At 37.3% G+C, this 14,972-nt stretch overlaps 1 protein-coding gene across 3 annotated transcripts in view; it reads left to right on the forward strand.

The window, feature by feature from the left end:
* LOC123322730 (paired box protein Pax-5) overlaps positions 1–14,972 on the forward strand; it is a 189,478-nt gene that overhangs the window by 25,428 nt on the left and 149,078 nt on the right. For all 3 annotated transcript variants that reach the window (XM_044910722.1, XM_044910724.1, XM_044910723.1), the window contains exons 2-3: positions 9,017–9,160; positions 14,936–14,971. In XM_044910722.1, coding sequence (XP_044766657.1) covers positions 9,040–9,160; positions 14,936–14,971 — 157 coding nt within the window. In that variant the 5' untranslated portion in view covers positions 9,017–9,039. The remainder of the gene's footprint in view (positions 1–9,016; positions 9,161–14,935; position 14,972) is intronic.

A 14,972-nucleotide genomic window follows, 5' to 3' on the forward strand; every position in this document is an offset into this window, starting at 1 on the left:
TGCTCAATATGAAAAGTATATATATGAGTACTTTTCGTCCGCATACACTTATCTTCCGCAAACTCTTTTCGTTTGGTTACCAATATTTTCCAATTATAGATAGAAGTCTCATTCAAATCGTTTTCGCTTCTGAGGAACAGAAGCACCCTGTTCACTGCATGAACACACGAACAAGTATTTCCAGAAAATGCGCAATTCCTTACGAACTAATAGATTAATCGGGCAGTACTGATAAGATGATTACTGGCAAACGCAAAAAAAATCCCGTACACGATCATATTGAGGGCAAGCACTCTACTCCTCCTCCTCGTAATAGTTAACTCTAAAATATAATTACAACCATGTTGGAGAAACACACCTTCTACGTGCATGTAAGCGATTTTCATTAAACTCACAATTAACAATATATTATCTCTGGCTTTACCGTAAACTGCCCAATCAACATCACTTTATCCACTCACGCAGGCCGGAGATAAAGCTCAAAAACTCAATCATTACAATCGACCCGACGTTAACCCATTAACCATTTCGTTGCGGTCAGCAGAAAGGGACCCAGCCCATGGCGAGCATTTGACCAGGAATGCGGAAAGTAGTGCCTCATTTTCAGCAGAAATACGTCCTGAAAACAACCTCTAGTGTGCATTAATCACGACATCGTATTATTGGTATATATTGGTAGCCAAACGAATGGAGTTTGAGGAAGAAAAGTGTATACGGACGAAAACTACTTGCCTTCAAAAATAGTCCCAATTCTTTTGATAACATTGGGTCAGTGATTCGATGCAAGAATACAGAGACAAATAGTCTTCTCTTGTAAGCGCACCTATGATAAATCATTCCCATTATGACACAGACGTGGTTCTAGCGGTCATTTATATTTTATAAACCTATTATTGCGATGGTTGTCATTATTTATAGGAAATGTTGTGAATAATTGTTGCAATCCAGTTTTTCCAACTACATTGGTTATTTTAGCGCCATTTTAGAACTGACATCAATTTCGTTGCGGTATTTTAGTCTTATCATGTATATATCGTAGAGAATATGTTGACAACGAAGTCCCTATCATCCTTCTGATCTGTCAAAACTGACGTTAACCTATATACATAGACATAGAGACATGGACTGAGCAATGCCAGAATGAAATTGGCTCTTTTATGGAAAGAAATGATCGGCGGGCCATTACCTGTCTCTTTTGTGTTCACATAGAGGTGAGTGAGGACCGATCAAAATTCTAGAAAAAGACAACTAGGTAACCTGATGTTCAGTTTCTCTCTGTTACTTTTTTTGACCGTATTTCATGCATAGATACAAAAGGAAGGCACAGTTCATGTCTCTATTTCTATGCCTACGAGGATGTATTGATATATAGTTAGCCTAGACCTGTTCCATGCATAAAAAAATATTGCGTTACCATAGCAATGATCAATAACTCATTAGAAGTGTCAGTGTGAAGTTTGAGGTCAAAAACAGTAAACCAGAGTCACGCCATAAATTAAAAGAAAGAAGATGTGAAAATCGAAAAATTGGGGTATCGAGCCATCATCAAGTACCTGTATCTAAATGGGTTAAGAGGTAAGCAGATTTACGAAGAAATGCTTAATCACCTTGGTGATCAATGTCCTTCGTATGCGACCGTGAAAAATTGGATTGCAAGCTTCAAAAGAGGTAAATTTTACATTGAAGATGATGACCGATCGGGAAGGTCAGTTTCTGTGTCAGTCCCCGATATCGATGCAGTTCATGACATGATTTTATCAGACCGTCGAATTCTGCTAAAATGGATATCTGAAGCACTGAATATTTCATACGAACGTGTTCATCATATAGTTCACGGTTCACGTCAATTTGGAAATGAGAAAAATTGTTGAAAAATGGATCCCCAAATGTTTGAATGTTGACTAAAAGCGTGTAAGGGTAGAAGCATCGCGTTCGATCTGTGCTCGATTTGAAAACGATGTAGACTTCTTAAACCGAATAGTTACTATGGATGAGACACATTTCTACGATCCAGAAACAAAGCAACAATCGATGAAATGGCGACACTCTGGTTCTTCAAGACCTAAAAAGTTTCGTGTCCAAAAATCTGCTGGAAAAGTTCTTGCTTCAGTTTTTTGAGATTGCCATGGAGTAATCATGATCGATTTTTTGGATAAGGGTAGAACAATAACCGGAGATTACTATTCGAAATTACTGACCACTCTACGGGAAAAAATTGAAGAGAAAAGACTCGGAAAGCTATCCAAAGGTGTTTTGTTTTTGCAGGACAACGCCTCTGCACACAAATCTCATGTTGCCATGCAAAAAATTCGTGATTTAGGATTTGAATTACTAGAACACCCCCCTTATTCATCAGATTTGGCTCCATCTAACTATCATCTCTATCTATCAACTGAAAAAAAGTTTAAAAGGTCGTAAATTTTCTTCCAACGAGGAGGTAATAAGAAGCTGTGGAGATCTAGTTTGCAGAGCAAGAAGAAACATTTTTTTGAAAGGTCTAGAGACGTTGCAGGTTCGCTGTAATGAATGTTTCCAATCAAGAGCAGAATATGTTGAGTAACAAAATATTTTGTGATCGAAATTTTATTTGGTTCTATAATAGGTTAAGAATTTTACAATATATCCTCGTATATACCACCATTTGACGTCGATCCTGGCATTTATTGTCAAAGCGCAAGTTCTTTGATCATCGATGTCTGTCAGAAATTATTTTATTTTTGGGAAATGTCACTCCATTTTTCATAAAACTCAAAATTGAGAATTTTCTTGAGATCTTCCGGTAATTTCCCTTTGGGCCCTGGGATAAAGAATATGCCTATGTTGTGTCTTCATTCCTCGGCTGCGCGTCCAGCACACAACCGCGCTTTTCCAAGGTAAGTCTCACAAAAACCTCTATTGTCAATGATTGAACGAGAACATGTCAGAATGAGATTAAGTGAAACATAATAAATCAAAACCATCATTGATCCTGAAGAGCATTCGATCGAAAGGAAATCAAACTCCCAATCCGGCATGCCGGCTACGTAGAATCAGTGTCAGAATTGTCTAGCCGATACAGCCTTACCCGCTCTGCCAAGAGATCGATCTTACGCACAGGTGCATGTGGGAACGAAGTGCAAACTATGGAATAATAAGGGTAAAACAACCGACAGATACGCCAATGTTACATACCTGAAAATTATTGCAAAGCTCGACCGTTAACTTTTTGCGATCGTATCTATAAATATCGTACGGCTGATTTGCAGTTATGCCTGGCTCCGCTGTTGTTCTCTCTGTCCGTTCGCTCTCCGCTCTTCGATTTTCGAGTTATTATTATGTTTCGGGATAATGTGTCAGTCGGTGCTGCTCTCTAATTGACAGGGATACGGCAAAAAATTAATTAAGACCTGGAATTATGAGATTGAGCATCACGGAAAGGATATTTCAGGAATTTATGCTTTGCGCCTTGCGTTCGGTTTTTCACTTCCCTTTCGACGGGTTTACATCGACAGTTTCAAGCTGAGAAAGTTACAAACCTACGAGGATATATTGAAAAATTCCTAGCCTATAGAACCAAACAGAATTTTAATGTCAAAATATTTTATTACTCAACATATTCTCCGCTTAATTGAATGCATTTATTACAGCGAACCTGCAACGTCTCTAGACCTTTCAAAAAAAAATGTTTCTTCTTGCTCTGCAAACCAGACCTCCACAGCTTTTATTACCTCCCCGTTGGAAGTGAAATTTACGACGCTTTAAACTTTTTTTCAGTTGATGAAAGAGATGATGCAGCCAAATCTGGTAAATAAGGAGGGTGTTCTAGTAATTCAAACCCTAAATCACGAATTTTTTGCATGGCAACATGAGATTTGTGTGCAGGGGCGTTGTCATGCAAAAACAAAACACCTTTGGATAGCTTTCCGCGACTTTTCTCATAAATTTTTTCCCGTAGAGTGGTCAGTAATGTCGAATAGTATTCTGCGGTTATTTTTCTACCCTTATCCAAAAAATCAATCATGATTATTCCATGGCAATCCCAAAAAACTGAAGCAAGAACTTTTCCAGCAGATTTTCGGACACGAAACTTCTGAGGTCTTGGAAAACCAGAGTGTCGCCATTCCATCGATTGTTGCTTTGTTTCTGGATCGTAGAAATGTACCCAAGTCTCATCCGTAGTAACAATTCGGTTTAAGAAGTCTACATCGTTTTCAAATCGAGCACAGATTGAACGCGATGCTTCCACCCTTGCACGCTTTTGGTCAACATTCATACATTTGGGGATCCATTTTGCAGTAATTTTTCTCATGTCCAAATTGACGTGAACTATATGATGAACGCGTTCGTATGAAATATTCAGTGCTTCAGATATCCGTTTTAGCCCAATTCGACGGTCTGATAAAATCATGTCGTGAACTGCATCGATATTTTCGGGGACTGACACAGAAACTGGCCTTCCCGATCGGTCATCATCTTCAATGGAAAATTCACCTCTTTTGAAGCTTGCAGTCCAATTTTTCATGGTCGTATCGAAGGACATTGATCACCAAGGGTATTAAGCATATCTTCGTAAATCTGTTTACCTCTTACCCTTTTAAATACGGGCACTTGATGATGGCTTGATACTGCAATTTTTCGATTTTCACAATTTCGGTGGACTTCTTTCTTTTAATTTATTGCGTAACTCTGGTTTACTTTTTTGACCTCAAACTTCACACTGACACTTCTAACGAGTTATTGTTCGTTACTATGGTAACGCAATATTTTTTTATGCATGGAACTGGTCTAGGCTAACTAGATATCAATACATCCTCGTATCTACTTAAACCTACATCAGCCCAATCACCCTGCAATTCATTCATTCATTCATTAATTCATTGCTGTATCCCGTTGCCAGGAATGGATCTACAAAAAGACCAAAAACGGGAAAAAAGAAAAAGAAAAGAAAAACAAAAGAAGAAAAAAAAACGTGCGAACTCTGAAATGATACTACAATTTATCCTATTTTTATTAAAATTCATTAAACCAGATCTACAATCCATTTCTCTCGACCAGTCATAAAGATTCCGTTTTTCCCAAACAGAATTATTCAAATAACGTTCCGTTTTTACCGAACGCAATTACAAACAACGAATAACAGTTAGTCGTTCTAATTTCAATTGGAGATTTTCAATCGGATGTCGGTACAAATACAAAACGAACGCGAAACCTTATCCCCGGTCTAATAAGCGAGAAAAAGAAGTGGGTAAAAAGTCTTTTACGCCTTGATCATGCTGAGTCTATCGGTTCGATACACGGAGGTGTGAGAAAGCAATACGGAGGCAATCATGCGTGGCCGTGACGCCGCTAAAGACGCTCATTTCGTTAAGCCGTATTGTCGGCGATTGTTTTTCGTCCAACTGGAAATTTCGGAAGCCCGTACTTTCCGGAATCCGCACGGAATCGAAATAAGAGTTCTCAGACACAGTGAGTTTGGCAAATTCCTTTTTTTTCATCTATCTTTTGGTCTCGTTTGACAGGGTGCATTTCGGAAAACTTTTATTCGATTGTCAAAATTTCGTCCAGTTCTTCATTGTCTACTAACACTTATGAGCGCCTAATGTGTATAAAGATGGTAGTAGATACCTCTCACCAGCTGATGCGGCTGCGGTAAACTTATCTTTCTACTTACTTACCTAACCTAACATAGCCTTAACCCAAGTTAATATTACCTCCTCTAATGTAATATAAATGTATACAGGGTGTTCCTAAATTGAACGTACAAATGAAAAGGGGAGATTCCTTAAGTGAGTTTAAGAAAAAAAAGTCCCATGAACATGGGGCCGCAAACGTTTCGTTTTCGAGATACAGAGTGTTGAAGTTTGAATTTTTTTCAAGTTTTTTTCTCATAGTATCTACACTTCACAAGATATTCAACTGAAATTTGGCATAGATATTACATTTTAGAGTTCTCACCACGTGACATGGCAATTTCGATAGAAGATCAACAGGGTGATATTTTTTCTGGCCTTCCTATCATAGTTACGAGAATTTCGAGAGAATCGTTCAAAATTTTTTTTCTCGAAATCGTTGGTAGATACGACAAAAGTACAAGAGACCGAAAAGTTTAGTATAAGAACAAAGCTTCTTTTTACATTTTTTCAAATTAACAGTTGCTCACCAAAAAAAAGTTCTGCAGAAGAACAGGTGGCAGTGTTCCAGAAAAAATATCATCCTGTAGATCTTCTATCGAAATTGCCATGTCACGTGGTGAGAACTCTAAAATGTAATATCTATGCCAAATTTCAGGTGAATATCTTGTCAAGTGTAGATACTATGAGAAAAAAACTTGGAAAAAATTCAAACATCAACACTCTGTATCTCGAAAACGAAACGTTTGCGACCTCATGTTTATGGGACTTTTTTTTCTTAAACTCACATAAGGAATCTCCCCTTTTCGTTTGTTCGTTCAATTTAGGAACACCCTGTATAGATCGGGGTCACTCGGGTGTTGCGAATTTTTTTTTCCTTGCACTTTCAGAATATGTATCGCTTTCGGCTCTACGATGATTTTTCTGGGAGATACGCGGGTCAAAAGTTGACCTTCGAAAAATTCCGAAAAAGATGAGGTCACTTAACGAAAAGTCGAGATCAAAGGATTGCGCTGAGGTGCATGAAATTTCGAGATTTATAACAAGATCTCTTTTAGAATATGTACAACTGTCAGGAATTAATTCTGTGGTATTGTCAAAATTCCACCTTTTTCTTACGCAATTTTCGGTTATTTGGGAGCTGTAAAAGTGTGCAAGAGTATATTTGAGACTTAATTTGGTCCTTCGTGACACAACATAGCCCGTCCTCGGTCCAATAAATGGCTTCGTGCGATCTGTCTATTCCAGAACGTTTTGCACCTTTCGTGAAAACGACTACAATCGTCAAAATTGAACATTTTCGAAAATTATTTTAGGCAACTTTTTTACCTACCCTTAGATTACCTCACCTAACCTAATTTCATCTGACCTAACATTACCTTACCAAAACTTAGCTTATCTAACCTAACCCAACTCTATGGTTTCCTGCACAACATATAAACAGCAACTGAAACCATAGAATTCAACGTAATATATATCTCGCCTTCTGGTCACCCCTCATCTCATGAGAAACGTACCGTCGTGATTCGAATATTACAATTTCTATGCTATATACTGCGCCATTGCAAAGAACCCAGTTCTGTCAATTATGCTTGACTTTGCCAGCTAATATATCATCACCCTTCCAACAGGAGCTGCATTGAATTGTTTCTTCCTTCTATATCTTCTTGACCTAACCTTAGCATACCTTACCTAACCTAATTTAACCTCATCTAATCTAACATTACCATACCTTACCAAAACTAAGCTTGTCTAACCTAACCTAACTCTATGGTTTCCTGCACAACATATAAACAGCAACTGAAACCATAGAACGTAATATATATCTCGCCTTCTGGTTACCCCTCATCTCATAAGAAACGTCCGGTGAGATTCGAATATTACTATTTCTATGCTATATGCTGGCCATTGCAAAAGAACCCAGTTCTGTCAATTATGCTTGACTTTGCCAGCTAATATATGCATCACCCTTCCAACAGGAGCTGCATTGAATTGTTTCTTCCTTCTATATCTTCTTGACCTAACCTTAGCATACCTTACCTAACCTAATTTAACCTCATCTAATCTAACATTACCATACCTTACCAAAACTAAGCTTGTCTAACCTAACCTAACTCTATGGTTTCCTGCACAACATATAAACAGCAACTGAAACCATAGAATTCAACGTAATATATATCCCGCCTTCTGGTCACCCCTCATCTCCTGAGAAACCGTACCGTCGTGATTCGAATATTACTATTTCTATGCTATATGCTGGCCATTGCAAAAGAACCCAGTTCTGTCAATTATGCTTGACTTTGCCAGCTAATATGTCATCACCCTTCCAACAGGAGCTGTTTTGAATGGCTCCTTCCTTCTATATCTTCTTGACCTAACCTCAGCATACCTTACCTAACCTAATTTAACCTCATCTAATCTAACATTACCATACCTTACCAAAACTAAGCTTGTCTAACCTAACCTAACTCTATGGTTTCCTGCACAACATATAAACAGCAACTGAAACCATAGAACGTAATATATATCTCGCCTTCTGGTTACCCCTCATCTCATAAGAAACGTCCGGTGAGATTCGAATATTACTATTTCTATGCTATATGCTGGCCATTGCAAAAGAACCCAGTTCTGTCAATTATGCTTGACTTTGCCAGCTAATATATGCATCACCCTTCCAACAGGAGCTGCATTGAATTGTTTCTTCCTTCTATATCTTCTTGACCTAACCTTAGCATACCTTACCTAACCTAATTTAACCTCATCTAATCTAACATTACCATACCTTACCAAAACTAAGCTTGTCTAACCTAACCTAACTCTATGGTTTCCTGCACAACATATAAACAGCAACTGAAACCATAGAATTCAACGTAATATATATCCCGCCTTCTGGTCACCCCTCATCTCCTGAGAAACCGTACCGTCGTGATTCGAATATTACTATTTCTATGCTATATGCTGGCCATTGCAAAAGAACCCAGTTCTGTCAATTATGCTTGACTTTGCCAGCTAATATGTCATCACCCTTCCAACAGGAGCTGTTTTGAATGGCTCCTTCCTTCTATATCTTCTTGACCTAACCTCAGCATACCTTACCTAACCTAATTTCACCTCATCTGACCTAACATTACCTTACCTTACCAAAACTAAGCTTATCTAACCTAACCTAACTCCTTGGTTTCCTTCACAACATATAAACTGCAACTGAAACCATAGAACTCAACGTAAAATATATCTCGCCTTCTGGTCACCCCTCATCTCCTGAGAAACGTACCGTCGTCGTCGTGATTCGAATATTACTGGAAGCACCGACTCACTTGACAAGAGTATATCGCATATCTATCTCGTCTATCCCAATCATAATTCCTCATGATCCCCAACATTTCTGACGTTCCATTTCATTTCAGTGTAAAAACGCACAGTGGAGAGTATGATCACGATGGACTGCCAGCCGGGAGGTCACGGAGGTCACCTGGGACACTCCATGATTCTAGATCCGTCCGGAGGGTCGATGCATCAGATCGGCGGAGAGCAAGACCACAAGAAGAAGAGTGAGTTGGCAGTTTTTGTTGTTCTTCTTTTTCCGTGCTCGGTCCACGTGTAGTGGAATTACATAAGTCGACTCATCGATATTTCATGTCGTTATAATAATAAAGAGGGACTTTGGTGGTGTATAGATGTTCTCGGAAATAGAAATGGGATAGATGCGGCGGTTGTTTTGTTGCAGTCGTGAAAATCGACGTTTTATCGTTTGCATTCCGGAATCATCTTCAGTTATGTGTACAGGCTCTGTTTGAGGGCGGTATTTGAAATTTTTATGGATGCAGATCATATCCAAGACTTAATAGTCCGCAAAGAGTTTAGATGACTCTTTTTGAGTTCAAAATACTTATGAAAGTTCCCCTTTGAAGAACATGCATAGAAATAACCTCTGTCAAATAAGCCAAAGAATTTAGATTCTGTGCTTGAATGTTTTACTCTACTCTTGGAACATAGATACATGTATTGATGTTCCAAGGCGTAACTATACCATTTTGTGGTTTTCTCATCAGATTTTTTGAAAACAAGTATACAGAATGTTTTCAAAGATGCGGTTTTTTTTTGACAGAAGGTAGAACTCATCAAAATAAGTCGTTTCACCAAAATTGTGTATACAGAGTGGGCCATTGAAAACGAAACGAGATTACAGACGAAATAAATTTTTTCGATAGAAATGCTCGGACAGGTCGATTTCTGTTTCGAGGGGGACAACTTAAGATGTAGGTTACGGACGCATAACGCTTCAACCCTTGCTACTACAACCCTCACCCCCAATTTTTGAATAGGGAAGATGGGGTGAGTGATACCTCATTTGAAAGGTATTTTTATACTGATTTCCGCATAGTAATTGTTTTTTCATTTCATGCATTAGTTCTCGAAATATTCTTAACGAAGTATTTGAAAATGAAGTGGTGTTTTCATGGCACTTATAGTGTTATTTTGTGAAAAATCGACATTTTGAGCTTCAAAACAACCATGACTGTGGCTTCCTTCCTCCAATCCACTGACATAGAAATCTTTAATCAAGATGTCGAACAAACAAAGCGTATTGCGAAGGAGCTCAATCTTGCTGAAACTCAATCTAAATTATCTTCGATATAATTTGCAGTATTTCCAATAACATGCAGTAACATGATCGATAGAAATCTCCAAAAAGTCCAAATACGTACATATCTCTAATCAGATTACCAGGTAAGAAAATCAAATCATTAATGATGCCACAGAAATATTCCAGTCCCAATTCGTGAAACGATTTCCAACTCAATTATGAAGTGTTTTCTCAGTTAATCAACAAAATGAAAACATTATTGAAGCCAACTGAGAAAACACTTCATAATTAAGTCGGAAATCGTTTCACGAATTGGGACTGGAATATTTCTGTGGCATCATTAATGATTTGATTTTCTTACCTGGTAATCTGATTAGAGATATGTACGTATTTGGACTTTTTGGAGATTTCTATCGATCAAGTGTTACCGCATGTTATTGGAAATACTGCAAATTATATCGAAGATAATTTAGATTAAGTTTCAGCAAGATTGAGCTCCTTCACAATACGCTTTGTTTGTTCGACATCTTGATTGAAGATTTCTATGTCAGTGGATTGGAGGAAGGAAGCCACAGTCGTGGTGGTTTTGAAGCTCAGAATGTCGATTTTTCACAAAAAAACACTACAAGTGCCATGAAAACACCACTTCATTTTCAAATACTTAGTTAAGAATATTTCGAGAACTAATGCATAAAATGAAAAAACAATTACTTTGCTGAAATCAGTATAAAAATACCCTTCAAATGAGGTATCACTCACCCCATCTTCCCTATTCAAAAATTGGGGGTGAGGGTTGTAGTAGCAAGGGTTGAAGCGCTATGCGTCCGTAACCTACATCTTAAGTTGTCCCCCTCGAAACAGAAATTGACCTGTCCGAGCATTTCTATCGAAAAAATTTATTTCGTCTGTAATCTCGTCTGTTTCGTTTTCAATGGCCCACTCTGTATAAAATATCCAAGATGGCTGAGATACAACGCCTAGAAATTCGACAAAATTTCATTGAATTTCAAGTACGGGACTGTGGAAGGTGACTCCGGCATCGCAAAAACGAAACAAAATATAAACATATGGCTGGACAATGAATGGTTCAGTACCAAGTTCATCGGATAAGATGCATCAGGTCACTTTTTAGAGAATCATATTGTTGTATCGAGCAATTTAGGGTAAAAAAAAATTTTGAAAATCGAGGTAGTTTCTTGAAAGTGCTTATGTTAGTTATGTTGATAAAGTGCTTTGATGTTTCCCCAATTCATCCCATTTTTACGACGATTGTTGGAATGTTCGAACAAGAAGATTGTGATGCCCATTGTGAAAAAATTCCTGAATAATTGAGACGAATTTTAGTGGTGAGATTTTGAAGTATTATTCTATTTTTTACACTTGTGACCTAAGTCTCTTCTGTCAGTTGGTATCGAAATGAGCCATTTCATAAAATCGTGTAAGTTACCAAAAACTATTGAGAACAATTCGGCAATACTAAGTTTCCATTTTTATTACCACGTAAATATCGAACGAGCCAATATCCTAAACGAAACCACATGGTCGAATCAGGAGATAAATTTTTTCCCACTGCTTTACGATAATTCAGCTAACAAACGGTCTAGGGTCGTATCAGGATCTATTTCAGTAATCGTTTTTAATTTGTTTTCAACTTTATCCTTTTGAAAGTTTTGTACAGGTGATTTTTGGTGAAACGCTTCATTTTGACGAGTTCTACCTTCTGTGGACAAAAAAGCCTCACCCTGTATATTACATATTTTAAAATTGCAACAGAATATTCACCTTCAAAACTCCATAGCTTAGTTTATGAAGAGTAGAAAGTAGAAAAACGATCGCTGCTTGCAGACCACAGATTATTTGTCTCCTAAGATATGTACCAATAGCTAGTTCATCTTTTACCCAATAGAAGCGCTGGCGACGATAGGAGAACCCGAATTTGACGCAAACCACGGTATACTCAAGATTTTTCATATCCTGATACTTTCTGTGCTTCCGGAGTGCTTTTCAAATGGCGTATCAATCTCTATGGCCAAGAAGAAATACCCATTTGCGGCCGAGATCTCCGAGCTGCATCTGACTTCTTCTCGTCGATAGAAACTCATTGTTTTCGCGCCATTTGCATAATCATTAGCGCACGTTAAGGCTGCAACAACACGTCCATAATTTGTTCTCCGTGCTCTGGCGAAACCCAGTAACCCAAATTAGCCGGGGATTTCAGATTTACGCGGTCATTAGATGGAATCGAAGCGAAAATTTCCTCGTGACTCCTTTGAGTAGCTCTGTCCCTATGCATTCGCGCATGTCGAACGTGTCCGGGATGGGTTCCGAATACCAAGACCATAGAGTTGTGAATGAATCACAGAAACACCGAATTTCATCACCAAAATAACTCTTTCACTGTCTTCTTTCGTTTTCACGAATATTTTCAGATATCTCAGTCCAGTTTATGTGAATAAATTCAACTTTTTTAATATTGTCCAATTTCAAAAATTCATAAAAAAAAGAATTGTAGATGTGACGTATTGGAGCTCAATAAAAGTCAACTCTAAAAACCGAAGCAAATATTTCAAATTCGAAATACAAAGTGATGTTTTGACCCTCAGCACTTTGAATGAGGATTCATAAGTCTGGCCCTGGAATATTTAAATAATTGATAATTCTTTGACTAGATCCCAGTATGTGTCAATAACCAACCAAAATATCAATAAATACCGTCAATTAGTTCGGATTTGATGATGGTTTCAGTTTTTCCATGAATTTCGAAAATCACCCTATAGCTTTCTGGGAAAAGCCAGATGTTAATTTTTTATAGTCAATCTGTACTCACCAAGTCCTACTCTATCTATGGAGAAACTATGTACATTACTACCAGGACACCCTGTACAGGGTGAGCCTTTGACTCGTACAAATATTTTAACAGTAGATTCTTAAGGTCAAAAGAAACACCTTTTCCATGCCATTTCTTCCGATTCGGTCCTGATATGAAGATTTTGAGTTTTCATAATGAGCTGTGCCACCCCTGGAAAAACAAAATTATCTTCAGAATAACTAGCTAAATCTGTGATACTAGACATCTTAGATCTTTTAAACAGAGTTGTATTCAGCCAAAGTATCCAAACAATTTTTCAAATTGATAATTTTTAATTTTTGAATATCAAATTACTCTAAAACGGCGCATTATATGAGAAAATATGAAGGATACTTTTATTTCACAAAACGTTCAAATATTCATCAGATAGTGTCCAACTTTTGAATTTTTGGTATTTTTAGGGTACCTAATGGTGATAATGACAGAAACCTGGAACCTAACCTAACCTAACCTAACCTAACCTAACCTAACCTAACCTAACCTAATGGTGATAAGAAACCTGGAAGACGTACGTTATATCTTGTGTTCGAAAAAAATTCATCAACAAAATTAAAAACTATATTCCGAAATTCATTTCATTCGATAAAACCGTTTTTGAGATAGAACTAAGGCCCGGTACTTTCACCTTCGAATAAATTTTATTCACTGTCAATAAGTATCTGTCAAATAATTTCTTATCTGAAGGATACCTTATTTCGGTGCTTTCAGATGAAATTATTTGACGAATAACAATTCTATGAAAACACGGTATACTACTTTTCACTGATTGATGTAAAATAAGACACCGCATTGTAGAAATTGTCATAATTTTAACTAGAAAGCCAATATTTCGTGAAAATCACACAAAGAATAACCATATATCAAGAATCTAAAAAATTCGACCAATAATGACGTACCGACATTCGATCTATGACAAATAAACTCTTTTAATTAAGTTTCAACATAGACTCTATGTCTATGAGTTTCAATGACAGATTTATTCGATGAATAACACTACATATCTGAAACTGAAAAGACTGAATTTTTACTTATCCTAAGAATAAGACTTATATCTATCGAATAAATTTAGTTATTCGCACGTGAAATTACCAGGCCCAAGAATGACATTTTTTCATGGTTTTTCAACAATCTGTATCTTTTAAACCGAGCCGAATCGGAAAAAATGGTAAAGAAAAAAAGTGTTTCTTTTGATCTCAAGAATCTACTGTTAGGATATCTATACGAGGTAAAGACTCACCCTCTATATTCCTTCAATATAAGATTCATTATCCACCCAAAATGAAACCTAAACTTCCGAGAAATTTGGTGTTAATTTCATCCCATCAAAATACGTACACGTTACGTGTCAGTATCGCCCTTTATTAATCACCGACCGACGAAATTACCGGTTTTCATAACTTTTTCCCATTATTATCCTTGTATCATCCAATATACCGGCGACCCAAAACCCATACTTCACCAAACAACTACAAGGACCGGAAGTTGTAGCACTTGTACACATGACAGATTTTGGTAGCGTTAAACGTAATGCACTGGACGAAATATAACAATGATTGCATGTTGGGAGAATGCTACGTTATGCTTTCCGATTCACTCAAAATTTAATCCTGTCTGTGTTCAAAATTCCAAGAGGCGTCAAGTAAAATGATTCACAGCTCACTGTTCTTCACTGTGAGAGTTACCATAAACTACTTGTTCATTTCCATCACTTATTGGCTAACAAATAACCATAAAAATAAGTATGTAATTAAGATTTTCCTATTGGCCATAGAATAATTATCAAAAATTTATAGAAACCCCGAATAAATTGAAGTTTTTTCCTCCGTGACTTTGACCACTGAAACGAATAACTCTGACTTTTCTTCCTAGGAGATGGCTCTCACGTGGGATCTTCATCGAGCGATGG

This window comes from Coccinella septempunctata, chromosome 1 (genome assembly GCF_907165205.1).
Source record: "Coccinella septempunctata chromosome 1, icCocSept1.1, whole genome shotgun sequence".
Classification (NCBI taxonomy): Eukaryota; Metazoa; Arthropoda; class Insecta; order Coleoptera; family Coccinellidae; genus Coccinella; species Coccinella septempunctata.